The 14489-nt window shown below is 33.1% G+C and overlaps 1 protein-coding gene across 1 annotated transcript in view; it reads left to right on the top strand.

Annotated features, from left to right (window-relative positions):
- The window catches only part of Cndp2 (Cytosolic non-specific dipeptidase 2), a 46597-nt gene extending 33308 nt beyond the window's left edge, over positions 1-13289 (top strand). The window contains exons 3-6 of the mRNA XM_072529276.1: positions 4396-4658; positions 5501-5921; positions 10745-10996; positions 13157-13289. Of these exons, the coding sequence (XP_072385377.1) occupies positions 4396-4658; positions 5501-5921; positions 10745-10996; positions 13157-13201 (981 nt within the window). The 3' untranslated portion in view covers positions 13202-13289. The remainder of the gene's footprint in view (positions 1-4395; positions 4659-5500; positions 5922-10744; positions 10997-13156) is intronic.
- The last annotated feature ends 1200 nt before the right edge of the window (positions 13290-14489 follow it).

The raw sequence follows: 14489 nt of genomic DNA, 5'->3' as shown, positions 1-14489 counted from the left end.
AAGAGTTGTTTATTTTTATTGTCAATGATATACGTTAAAACAAAAAATCTGTACCTACATTTTTTCCAACTACATAATGTATAAAGCGTATTTTAAAGGAGAATAATAAACTATTGCTTCTGCAATTGGAAGAAGTCTGTCATTTTTGACTGCTTTAAATTGTCCAGTATCATTGTATCTATCATATTTTATAAAGGTGTGAAACAGTTGTATTTATTGTAAAGAAGTTTATTGCAGGCGGCAGTTAAGTTTATTGCGGTGCAGTTAAAAAGGGTATTTATTTATAACCACGGCAGGGTCAAAAACGTAAAAAAACACGTTTTTCGATCTTATTTTTTCTCGTTATAACCAAATTTGCCTCGCTATAGAGGATTATAGTTCAATAGAAATTTCACGGGACATCTAATGTACCTCGTTATAAGCGAAACTTCGTAATAACCGTGTTCGTTATAGAGGGAGTATACTGTATATATATATATATATATATATATATATATATATATATGTGTGTCACTCGACACTGAGGAGTAGGCAGATTGAGACCTCATTGCCGAGAGACAGTTCTTGGAATACAGAACACGATACTGGTACGTCTCGAGTGAGGGGAGTAGGCAGATTGAGACCCCGAACTCGAACCGAACCGTATCACTCTTGATAATGGCTCCAAAATGGGTGCCGAAACGTCGAGTACTAAATTCTCAACGCGGTTCTTCCCGAGAACTAAGTAATTTTCATATATATATATATATATATATATATATATATATATATATATATATATATATATATATATATATATATATATATATATATATATAATAAACTAAGGTACACTCGAAGAGTGGTGGGTTTTTCGGTCAAAGTGGAGAAATAAAAGACAAAGAAGGTGGCTACTTCATCTATTTATTGAAGACGTTTCGCTTTCTGCTCAGAAAGCATCATCAGTTCATCTAAAAAGAACAATATGAAACCAAACATCCATAGAGAAGTTACAATAAAAGTGTGTTACCTTACAAAGACATGTAGCAGTCAAAGATGTTAAAAATATGAAAAAGCTTACGAAACTGGACATTTAGAGTAAAGTTGTATAAATCAATTAATTGAAACTTGGTATAGTTTGCAATTTAACAAAATTAGCACAGCAAAAGAACATGTGATAAAAATACATGTATATAAAAAAGTTATTATAAAAACTTAAGTAAAAAACATTAAGATTTATTTTAAAGTGTAAAGAACTAGAAAGATCATGAGAAAGCACTTCCAACAATTTATTTAATCAATTAGATTTTAAATTTAACTTTAGGTAACATTATAAGTTATTTAAATTAATTTAGTATAAAGATAAAATGAAGTTACCAGTCTTAAGCTTACTGAGTCTCGCCGATAAATGATTTTACAGGTTTAACACCCACGCAAACAACGTGAATAAAGATGGCCTTGAGGTCTGAATGACAAGAACAGCAAGGCGAAATACCAACCTCTATGTAATAGGGCGGTATATTCAAAAAAAAGTTATAAATTTGGTTGACAACTTGTCGTTAAGAAATCAAACAATGAAGGGAAAGGTGGTTAAGATCACCATTTATCCTACACAGTGATTGATTTGTCAACAAAGAACAAAGCATGCGAAGTCAAACAAAATATCATATATTATAATAATATGACGTCACTGGTTAGCCAGCCAACAGGTGAAGATTAATACAACTTCCACAGTCCAAAGGTTCAAATCATTTCGGACCGAAATGAAAAAGATTCTATAAATCAATTTTAGTTTAAAATTTTAACAACTAAGTTCATCAAAAAGAACAAATACTTAATTATGTAAAAGTGATATTGACAAATAGTTAATAAAATGTAAGTTGATAAATCTAGTTTGAGAAAGAATAATTTATTTTATTTTATTTTTATTTAAATTTATTATGTGAAAATATGATAAGAAAAAACCCATTGTGGGACAAAGTTTGAGTAAACAACATATCAGGCCTAATTCTGCAAAATTAATGCATGATAAATTTGGCTCAAATTACTAATGTCGGTTCTCTTATTAAGGGTATTAGGATGTTTTAATATTGAACACATTTATTAGGATAAATGGTGATCTTAACCACCTTTCCCTTCATTGTTTGATTTCTTAACGACAAGTTGTCAACCAAATTTATAACTTTTTTTTGAATATACCGCCCTATTACATAGAGGTTGGTATTTCGCCTTGCTGTTCTTGTCATTCAGACCTCAAGGCCATCTTTATTCACGTTGTTTGCGTGGGTGTTAAACCTGTAAATTCATTTATCGGCGAGACTCAGTAAGCTTAAGACTGGTAACTTCATTTTATCTTTATACTAAATTAATTTAAATAACTTATAATGTTACCTAAAGTTAAATTTAAAATCTAATTGATTAAATAAATTGTTGGAAGTGCTTTCTCATGATCTTTCTAGTTCTTTACACTTTAAAATAAATCTTAATGTTTATTACTTAAGTTTTTATAATAACTTTTTTATATACATGTATTTTTATCACATGTTCTTTTGCTGTGCTAATTTTGTTAAATTGCAAACTATACCAAGTTTCAATTAATTGATTTATACAACTTTACTCTAAATGTCCAGTTTCGTAAGCTTTTTCATATTTTTAACATCTTTGACTGCTACATGTCTTTGTAAGGTAACACACTTTTATTGTAACTTCTCTATGGATGTTTGGTTTCATATTGTTCTTTTTAGATGAACTGATGATGCTTTGTGAGCAGAAAGCGAAACGTCTTCAATAAATAGATGAAGTAGCCACCTTCTTTGTCTTTTATTTCTCCACTTTGACCGAAAAACCCACCACTCTTCGAGTGTACCTTAGTTTATTTTGGATTGACGGTCGTACTCCTTTTCTCGATATATATATATATATATATATATATATATATATATATATATATATATATATATATATATATATATATATATGTAGCTGTGCTGATATTTAGCTTTGTAATGTTAATCTGCTTTTCTGCTGCTCGTTTTAGGTCACAAAATCCATAAGTTGTTATGTCAACCATATTACAAGGTGGAGAATATCTTGCGGGCTTAACTGCTGTATGGAGGTCTGAAGGCACATAAGCTTTAGTTACCTCGCGTTTTTCGATCAATGCAAAATCTCGGCCACAGGGCATAAAGCTGTGCCCGCTTACAAGAAACTCTTGATCAATTGAAACGTCGTTAGCTAACATCAATTGTGACGAGTAGCTCTGTTAGACAGCAGTCTCTGTAAAACACAGGTTTAATTTAAATAAAAATTAATTTGAACTAAATAAATAACAAAATAAAATTAGATACTAGGTAGATAATATATACCTACAATAAAAAATTTAAATGTCTATCCTTGGCAGCGACGGTATCGACGGCGATATGACCCGTCGATACCGTAAAGAGAAAGAATAATCTTGGTGAGAGGTGGACGGATCGATCAACATTCGATCTGGCAAGGAGCCCTAGCAGCAGGAGATCTGGCAACACCCTACGGCCAGTGGAGTTGTTCCCAGATCAACACTCTAATAGAACTCCGGACGGTTGCCTTTTTCTACACCCAAATGCCAGGTGGAGTTCCTACCAGATCAGCACTCTTTCGGAGCTCGATTCTTCCTTGCGGCGTACGTTGTGTTATATCATTTTCGGCCTTCCATCTCCTCAAGCGCGGATCGATGGAAGTGGCACTTAGCGGTGGAAGTCCCTACGTATGGAGCGTTGGCGGGACGGTGGCGATAGCTGGTGATGACGCGAGGTAACAAAGAAAAAGTAACAGACATCTATCGCGCAGCCCTACTGGTTTGAAGTGTCAGTTGTGTGAGTTTTGAAAGCATGCGTCGATAGATATATAATAATATACATATTATTACTTGTCAAACCAGTGTCGTTGCGTGCTAACTCTTTTTTTATTTATCTTTGATACTTCGCGCTTTTAATAGCTGGAAACCCTAATTTGCGACAATTTTTTCTCAGGCAACCTTTTATCATCATATTAAGAAAAAAGTAGCTTTAATTTGATTTAACAAAAATGCATATACGTCATAAGCAGCGGATTTTATTTAAAAAAATAAATGAACGAAAACAAATTTTTGTTCAAAAACTAATTACTATTAATTGGATTAAAAATAGGTATTGGCGGCCACTTTTTGACTGGTCTATCAATGTATTCTCTTAATTTTCAGTGAATCAAAAAATGAGAGTTTGATTAACTATGTTATGAACGTATTGATCTTGCAGTGGGATCAGTAATTATTTTATACCATAGTATTATCACAAGGTTACTTTGTCGATTGCTGTGTTTCGCCAGTTACTTAAGATATTGTTAATATTGATTTTACTTACTTATTGAGCTGTTTATGTATCTATTAATTTCTTTTAGGCAATTGGTGAAGAAGTACCCGTCAACTTGAAATTTGTATTCGAAGGAATGGAAGAAAGCGGAAGTGAAGGTTTGGACGAGCTGTTACATGCCGAGAAAAATAAATTCTTGGCTGGAACCGATTATGTATGTATTTCAGACAATTACTGGCTAGGAACCACCAAACCTTGCATTACCTATGGTCTTCGAGGAATCTCTTATTTTTTCCTAGAGGTCGAATGTGCCGATAAAGATTTGCATAGTGGAGTCTACGGTGGTACAGTGTGAGTATTCACTTTAAAAGAAATAAATAAAATATTTTTCTTTTTGTTTTTCTTATCTATTATATCATATTCCATATTTAGAAACATTTAAAAATACGAAATAAAAATAAAATATTATCAAAATAAAAAGTAATAATAATAATTCTTGCAGTGCATTTGAAATGGGTCAGTTGTTTCAAGGATCACAAGAAGCCAAGTCAGTAATTCTGGATCCAGTTATACTTTTTTATGACTTCTTTGTCATTCGAAAATGCAATCATTAACACTCCAGTAATCGCGTAACGTTTTTGTAATCGTTAATCGTAATCCCGTGAAAATGTATACCTTATAGCCCAATCAAATAAAATTTTAATACACATTTTGTATTAGGTTCCAAATTTAAACCTTTGCCAAATCACAGTTTAGGTGAAAAGAAAATTACCAAAAATACATTTTTTAGTTCCCTCAAGAAAGTCGCCTGCATAGCAGTTTTTAGCTTAAGTCTTATGATGCAATCATGTGAAGAAGACTCTAGGAGTTTGATCATTCTTGGGATATAAACATACCCCACAATAGTACTCGATGGTTAAATTAGCTTTTAAAATCACTGTTTGATTTTCATGTGGTTATTAAATTTAAATCTACTTTCAATACTTCTTTAATATAATATCCAAGTATCTTCTGTATTTTTTACTAATTACGGTGTCGTCTTCATGGCATTCTCTGACGCCATTATTGATGGGAATACTTTCAGTAAAATTTCAATTGGGACGGTAACTATTTTTAAATAGCCCGTTTTTTCAGAAGCTATGTGCTTTATGTTCTGCCTTTAAAAGTTATAGCATTTAAATATCTTTTTTTAGCCATGAGGCGATGACAGACCTGGTTTACCTAATGAACCAACTTGTTGATAAAGACGGAAAAATCTTAGTCGAGGGTATATACGACGATGTAGCTCCAGTAACGGATAGTGAACATGGCATTTATAAGGCAATAGAATTCGACGTCGACGAGTACCGCTCAAACGTCGGTACTTCCAAACTTCTCCATAACGAAGTCAAAGAAAAAATTCTAATGCACCGTTGGAGATACCCCAGTCTCTCACTGCACGGAATCGAAGGAGCATTTAGCGAACCCGGATCTAAGACTGTAATACCTAGGAAAGTAATCGGAAAGTTTTCTATAAGGATTGTTCCTAACCAAACGCTGAAACAGACTGAGAAACTTGTAGTAGATTACATTAAAAAACTTTGGGCGGCTAGAGACAGTCCTAACAAAATGTCGGTAAGTGTACGTTTTGTGTGTGTGTGTGTGTGTGAGAGAGAGAGATGGCATTAGACAAAAAATCTTTTTGCCACAGAAAAAAGTGTACGTTTTATATAGTTTATTTTTAGTTCTGTTGTTTAACCCTTTCAGTGATGAATTATGAGTATATTAGATTACAATTTTGTGCTTTTTGATGTATATATTATCATTTCTTATAAATTTTTGGTCCAAACTAAAATTTTGTACAAAGTGTTTGGTTCGAAATATTTAAACTAAAATATTTGTCATATGTACCTATACATTATGAGTCAATGGTATAAAATCATTGTAGGCATTTGTGTACGCCATGAGTCGATGGTAAAATGAAAATGTCACACAATGAGTTTTTTTATTTTAACATACGTGTACAGTCCGAAAAATGAAAGATTACCCATAAACGATCATATCAATCACTTATTTTGTATTTGCTGTCTTTTTCTATAATAAACATTTGTTATTTATAGAAAAAGACAGCAAATACAAAATAAGTGATTGATATGATCCTTCATGGGTATCTTTCATTTTTCCGGCTGTATGTTATATTTACCGCATTTTATTCGCGAATATCCTTAGCAACCTGGACATTTACATCTAGGAGCGAAGTCTTTTTTTAATTTTCCGGTAAATAATCCATTCAATTTAAACTTAATTTAGTAATTGGTCTCGAAATTTTGTGGAGTTGAAGAAGGCGATGAGTTTGAAAAATTATCCAGTATAGTGGAAGGACGGCGCTTCTTTCTTGTACTGTTTTTTCGGCCAAAATTAAAGCTTCTGCTTTAAAGTATATGTGAATACAAATGTGCAGTAAGTCCATGATGGCTTTTTTGTGAATAACCGGATTGAGTAGCTCTATTTTTGTACTCTAACGAGGCGTTTACATAGGCCAAGTCTATAAAGTATGTAAAAATGTCCTGATGGCCCACTTCTTTGACCGAATGAACCCATACGTCATCGCTGGAAAAAGAGGATTTCGAAAACGATTAATTTGAACTGTAGTAGCAGCATAGATATATTTGTGCCGAGGATACTGTAATAAATTATAGTTGGAAAAATAATTATCATAGAATAATGACAGTTTCTAACATTTATTCTTTCAACCAGTTTTATCACGACCAATGCTTCCAAGCCAAACACATCCAAATGCTCTTATCTTAGTTGTGTAGAAGATCCTTGATAAATTATGAAATCATACTTAATACCACTACTGTCACATAAACAGAAAAGTTTTATGCCCCATAGTGTGAACTTATTTTTAATATACTGTTTTATGTTCAATATTTCCTTGAATGGGATCATTTACTCATGCATCTAGCTCTAATTCAGTCGTAAAGTGGACGTATTTTCTAAAGTATGTGATTATTGTTTGGCTTTTGAGTGGTATCAACAAAGTATACATTATTTCGCAATTTGAAAAACCTATTTACTTGCATATTCTTTCTTGCATTATCGTATGTATCCAACAAACGTATTCATTGCTTTATTATTTGTAGCCTTATTTGTAGAAGTCGAGTTTGATTTTGATTTGCATATAAATTAGTAAAATGTGCCATTGCATGAAACAAATCGTCAATAAAGTACCGCGAAAAAAGAAAATTGGACTTTGCTGTTCAGTTACTTCATCTAGTTCTATTTTGACGTAACATGAATAACATTTTCCCTCCATGTAACATCTTATTAAGTCAATTCATTATTTTCAAAAAAAGTATCAATTCTTTTAATTTTCTACTAACGTTCCTTTTTCCTTCAGCTTTCTCTGTCAATTCCTGATTTTCTGGAAGTTTTTTCTTAAATTTAGTACGTTTATTTTCTGACACGTCTATTTTACATCATTTTCAATATATTCTGTCTGTACCACATCTAAGAGGGAAAAAAACTTTTCAAAATCTATTTTTTGTTCACTTTAACTCAAACACACATTAGGTTTGTCTAACAAATGAAGCACTACAAATTCAGACATTTTTTTTCCTGGGCGTTACCCTTACCAGTGCAGAAATCTGCAAAAAAATTTTAATAGCTTTACACACTTCAATTGCAATATAATTTTACTACTATCAGGTAGAGAGCAGCACGTATTTTATAAATAACCGGTAGGATCTAGAGGACTAACAATGAAAGTTAAAACTGGTGTTATTGTTTCTATACAGCGTTCCACGTTAAGAAAATAACATTGCGGAGATAGGGCCATGTATTTCTTATGGACGATAGAAGCGCAGTGATGCCACGATGAACACAAGCACGATTCAGGATCAGGGTTGTATAATTTGTATTTTCGTTTTCACAGACATGAATTAAATAATTGTTTTTTAACGTAATTGACCAAAAGTGTCCATTCGAAACAAGAGATGAAAAGTAGAGAAAATGATTTTAATTAAATAAATAGCATTTACAAAAGATAATTTTATTTTATCTTATTTTAATTATAGCAACGACAGTTTATTTGTTTTTCGGTAAGAATATCATATACCATGAATCATAGAAATCAGTAGAAAATATTGCTTAGTTAAATCATTGACTTTGCCGGCTATTAAAGATTTAAAAGCAAATAAACGGACCGCTTGGAATACGTGTATCTAATTACTAATTGCAACTTAAAATAATACGGTGTGTATGTCAGCGATTTTATGTCGTCCTCTGAGACTACATACTGATAATAAGGCTTTGTGGTTCTACAGTTGTTATTCTGACTTTACAGTTAAATGTTAATTGAAAATGGAAATTCGAAAAATATATCGACAATCTAGTAAACCGCATGCTTGAGAGTTTTGGCAACACTGATCTCCATAAGCCTAATGTTATTTTCTTAACGTGAAACGCCCTATAGATGTATACAAACTAATTGAGGAGTTAATGTAGATGTATGTCTATATGGTGACTGAAAGGGTTAATAAGTTTAAAACAATTTTATTAATCACATTAAGTAATAATAATTACTTACAGTTTGCGCAGTTTTCCAGGTTTATTTTCTTCAAACTATGCCTCCAACCTTGCCGGTCCCGCGCCGATCTTCTCCAGGTTCTCGCGTCTAGCAAATTTTGCTCATCCTCCCACCTTTTCCGTGACCTTTCTTTTGGTCTTTCGCCCTGTATTTTACTATCTAGCGCTCTTTTTGGCAATCTTTTGGTCTTCATTCTTACTAAATGACCAGCCTATCGAAGTCTCTGAAGTTGAACGAATTCTGAGATCTTTGCTTCTTTGAACAGTTGGTAGATTTCATGGTTGTACCTGGATCTCCATACTCGTTTTCGTTAATAGGTCCAAATGTCTTTTCTTTTGAAGACTTTTAGCTTTCGTTTTGTGTCTTCTGTCATCGCCCATGTCTCTATGTATCTATAAGATAATATTGGTCTGATAATAGTTTTGTAGACCCTGATTTTCGATCTCCAGTGTGTGTTTTTGGAGCGGAACATGTGGACGAGTGAAAAGTAAGCTTTGTTTCTTTTTTACTATTCTTCTTTGAATCTGGTTCTTCTGTTCCATCCGTGTTTAATGCAACTCAGATATGTGAAACTTTCTACAGTTTCAATTTTTTTGTCTTTTGAATATTTATTTCTAGTCCGGTCTCTTGTCTCTTCTGCCCCTGTTTTTAATTGTGAATATATTTCTGCTGCCTCTTCTGTTCTTCTGCGAGACATAATGCTGTCATCGGCGGCAATCTGTATTGATTTATTTGTGAAGAGATTACCTCTTCCTATATTCAGCTTCAATTTCAAGGTTTTAATTTTTTAAAAGATTTCAATATATAACATCATCATCATCATTGGTGCTACAGCCCTATAAAAGAGCCTCGACCTTCCCAAGTCTATTACGCCAGTCAGTTCTATCCATTGCCAACTGTTGCCAGTTTGCTGCGCCTATTTGTCTACCATCCTTATCTACACCATCCCTCCATCTGAGTTTTGGTCTACCCCTACTTCTACTTCCCACAGGTTGTGACATAAGGATTCTTCTAGGAGGGTTGTTCTGCAATATATAACATAATCGTATTTTATTTTCATACGTTACGCTAGTGCGTCTAAAGATTTCCTCCATATACATTTCTCTAAATATCAAGTCTGATAATATCTTTTAATCTTCTGAGAAATCTCATTTCCTTAGAGTGGAATTCGAACTTATCTATTTGCCCCATTACCTATTATCTTGTATGTAAAGTTCTATTAGCGTATTGTTTTTTGTCTTGATCTTGTACAATCACAAACTGTTGCATTATATATGTGAGTATGGCATTAAATTTGCCTTGGGCTAAGGTAACCAGGTCATCCGCATAGCACAGGATATGATGTCTTTTGGTACTGAACCTAGCTATAAGCCAATCCATAACCAGATTGCATAATAGAGAGAGAGAGAGAGAGAGAGAGAGAGAGAGAGGGAATAAAACTTTCCACTGCAGACAACCTCTGGCTACCTATGCTTCTCAGCATGCACTCTATATACCTGCAGCTTATTTTGTCTATTCCCTTTAGACGAATCGCCCTTGTGATTCCTTCGTAGGAGGTGTTGTCGAATGCTGACTTTATATTGAGAAATTCCCCTAGATTCACCTCCTGGTTTTCCAGAATGTACTCCAGAACACCTACAGAGGATGGAACTGGTACAAAAAAACTTATTTGTTTTTTTTTTATTTGATGATTATATAAACTCTTATTTTCTAGTATGTTTTTCTTCCTTTTAATGGTCAGGTGCCCTAGTTAAATGAAGCAAAAATGTGGTAATTTTATTTTTATGATTAAGAAAATAATTGGGGAAAACTGTAGATGTGCATATATTTATTTAAAAAATGATTTTAATTGAAATAATTTTTTCAGGTCTATATGAGAGACGGTGGTGATGCTTGGACTGAGGATCCTAATCATCCTCACTACAGTGCTGCAAGTAAAGCCACGAAATACGTGTACAATGTCGACCCCGATTTTACACGAGAGGGAGGTTCAATTCCAGTAACGTTAACATTCCAAGAAGTCACAGGAAAAAATATCGTGCTGTTGCCCGTCGGTGCCGGTGATGATGGAGCACATTCTCAGAATGAAAAGATCGACGTCAGAAATTATGTCAATGGGGTGAGTAATTTATGTTTTCATATGTCGCGTAAATATCATTATAATCATCATCATTGGTGATAGCGCCCGAGTTGAGCCTAGACATTTCTAAGCCGATTCATCCATTCATTCCTATTCTGTGTAATTGAAAACACCGATCTTCCTGGCATCCTTACTTACACCATCTCTCCATCTCAACCTTGGTCTACCTCTTTGTCTAGTTACCTCGGACTCGGCCAATAAAATACTTCGTGCAGCCTAGCATTCTTTTTCTATACTATAAGTGTCTAATTTTTATTGCAGTGACTATATCTCTGGCTTCGGCTAAATTCTTTATACTTATTGGATAGTTCAAAGTTATATCGACGACGTCAGGTTTCATTTTCATTTATCGGACATAGTATTTTCCTCAGGACTGTCCTCTCAAATATTAATAGTTCGATTAATCCTTAGTAACTTCTTTTTGCGAGGGTTATTCTATGGTTATCTGCGTAAATATTATAGTTTTCAAATGTTGAATGTGTTGCATATGCGAATCTATTTCAATTTAGATAAAGAGAAATAAAATAAAGAGACTTACTCCCAATAAATTTAATCTACCACGTCTCCGGTACGGTAAACTAAATGTTGAACTTCTTCTTCTTTTAGTTCCATCTTCTATCTAAAGTTGGAAATCATCATGGCTATGCGAACCCTGTTCACTGCCGCTCTAAATAGTTCTGCCCTACTGCATTTAAACCATTCCCTTCCACGATATTCTTCGTCTTCCCACATTTCGCTTTCCTCAAATTTTGCCTTGCATAATAAGCTGCAATAATGAGCTTCTTTGCCCTCTCATAACATGGCCCAAGTACCTACTCAAGTTTTCTTCTTTTGATAGTCAATATTATTTCAGCTTCATTTTCTATTCTTCTAGTAACTTCTCCGTTTGACATTCTTTGAGTCCACGATATTCGTAGGATTCTTCTGTAACACCAAAGTTCAAAGGCGGCCAACTTAGTCAGATGCACTTGTTTTAATGTCCATGCTTCCAAGCTATAAAGAAGAGTAGTGAATACGTAACATCGAAGCATTCTTAGACGTAGTCTAGGCATTTTTATCTGCTGGTTTAGTCATGATCATGCATTTAGTTTTTTTTCAAATTCATCCTTAGTCCGTATTCATGACAGCATTCATTAAGTCGTTGCATTACGTTCTGTAAATCATTTTTTTTATCCGTTATTATTACTGTATCGTCTGCAAAACGCAAGTTAATCAAAACTTCTCCATTGATAGATATACCTTCTATTGAATCTGAGAGCGCTTCTTTGTAGACATTGAAGAGTAGTGGTGACAGTACGCAACCCTAGCGGACTCCTCTTTGTATTTTGATATCTCGGGTGTTCTGGTTGTCAACTCTTACCTTGGCAATTTGATTTCAATATAGATTAGATATAATTTTCATATCACGACTGCCAAATTCATTGTCACTTTTTAATATATCTACAAGCTTCTTATGTTGAACCTTATCAAATGCCTTTTCAAAATCTACAAAACATAGTACATGCCCTGATTCATATCCATGCATCTCTGAACCAGCACATTCAAGCCGAAAAAAGCATCTCTTGTGCCTATATCATTTCTAAAGCCAAATTAGGTGTCACTAATTTCATATTCAAGAATTTTAACAATTTTGCTGTGTATTATTTTCAAAAATGTTTTAAGTGTGTGACTTATTAAAGCTATTGTTTTGTGATCTGAGCAGGATATTGCACTCGACTTTTTGAGTATTGCCACAAAGGTCGATTGCAGCCATTGTCTGGGGATTGTGGCTGAGATAACAAATTACCAATATTAAGATGCTGTCTGGTACAAAATATATATAAATTATGCCAATATTATACCTTTAAAGGTGTACAATTTTAAATTATATGAATTAGTTACTTGCCGATACATGGAATGTTCGTATATGTAGATGGATCACTACTTAAACCATAACTTACGTATGGTTCTACGTACATACAAGAACATTCCTTGTATTTTGACTGACTTTAATATTATTCGTTAAGTTTAATTATATTTTTCTATCGTAAACATTTACGTTACAATTGCCAGTGAAAAGATCTAGTATGTATGTTTGCCATATTTCACATAGTTAAAAGAATGATTATATTATGTATTAATATTTTTTCTTTCTTTCAGCCTAAACTCTTGGGGGCCTACCTGTATGAAGTGGCTCAGCTCTAATATATTTAATGTATTTTTTTTTACTATATTTAACTAATATCAATATTTTGTGATATTGTTCTAATAAATAAAGTATTTTTACACCTTTCTTTATTTATTCTTAACTGTCTGAAACTATTCTTAACTGAACAAAAAAGTTAATGTCGATGTGAACAGTAACGTTGTGTTAACAGTTAAATATTATTTTATATGGGATTACACCAATAATCGATTTCTAATCTGGAAATCGAAATTAAAAAATTATTAATGACTGTTTTTGTAAATGAGGAATGATTTTTTAATTTATCTTTTATTTTCGCTGTCCGAGTAATAAAACGCACTATTTTCGGAAGTTTCCAGTAAACATTGCAGTTCTACTTCGTTGAGACGTTTTTTGGTCATTTTTGGTCAACAATTTCTGTAAGTTTCTCAAATAAATATAGACCGTGGATACGTCTAACTCACAATAATATTGCATGGAAATATTTGGGACCCCTGTATGAGCTTATAACAAGTCTGCGGATATAAAAACAATGAGATACATTTTAAAACACTGCTTATCAGTTTTGAACGATTATAATCTTTATATAATATGTAACAATACTTACCAAGTTATTTTACAATGTTTTAACTTCTAATACCTAAAAATTGGACTGAAACGCACAAACCACCTGTTTTCGGTGAAATATGGTAGACGGAAATGCGCACATACCGGCTAAATCATATCTGATTTTCGCGCGTATTCCTTGTTGACATGGCATGCATTCTTACCAAAGATACTCAAGAGATCAAGTAAAGTACGTAACGCTCAATTTTGCGCGACTGTCGTTGAAAATAAACTTTAAACTTGTATGGTAGCTATAACGCTACCACTACCATTTAAAGGGTTAAAAATAATATTAAAATTTTTAATTATCTGTTATGAAATATTTTGTCCTATACTTTGTATTAATAAAACATGTTTTATAATTAGTATGTGGGTTACTGTGTTTAAAAAAACTTACTTTCTTGTATAACTTAAAAGGCAAAAAGCATTTATCGAGCAGGCAACAGGAACCTTGCGAGGAAATAGATTAACGAAGCTTCTTATACGAGATACAAAAAATCTTGGTAAAGAAGCTCGCGGATCATAATATGATTTTCATTTTGATGTAATTGGAGGAAAACTTTTTGTAAAATGTAACGATTTTGACAAAAGCGGGCAAGGTAGAAGCATCAGGTTCCATTGGAGCTTTGTTTAAATTGTAAACTTATTAAGCCGTGTTGTTATTATGGATGAAACTTTTGGTACATTTCTACGCTCTAGAAA

Source organism: Diabrotica undecimpunctata, chromosome 4 (assembly GCF_040954645.1).
Source record: "Diabrotica undecimpunctata isolate CICGRU chromosome 4, icDiaUnde3, whole genome shotgun sequence".
In the NCBI taxonomy this organism is placed as follows: domain Eukaryota; kingdom Metazoa; phylum Arthropoda; class Insecta; order Coleoptera; family Chrysomelidae; genus Diabrotica; species Diabrotica undecimpunctata.
This window is presented reverse-complemented; position numbering and strand designations above follow the sequence as displayed.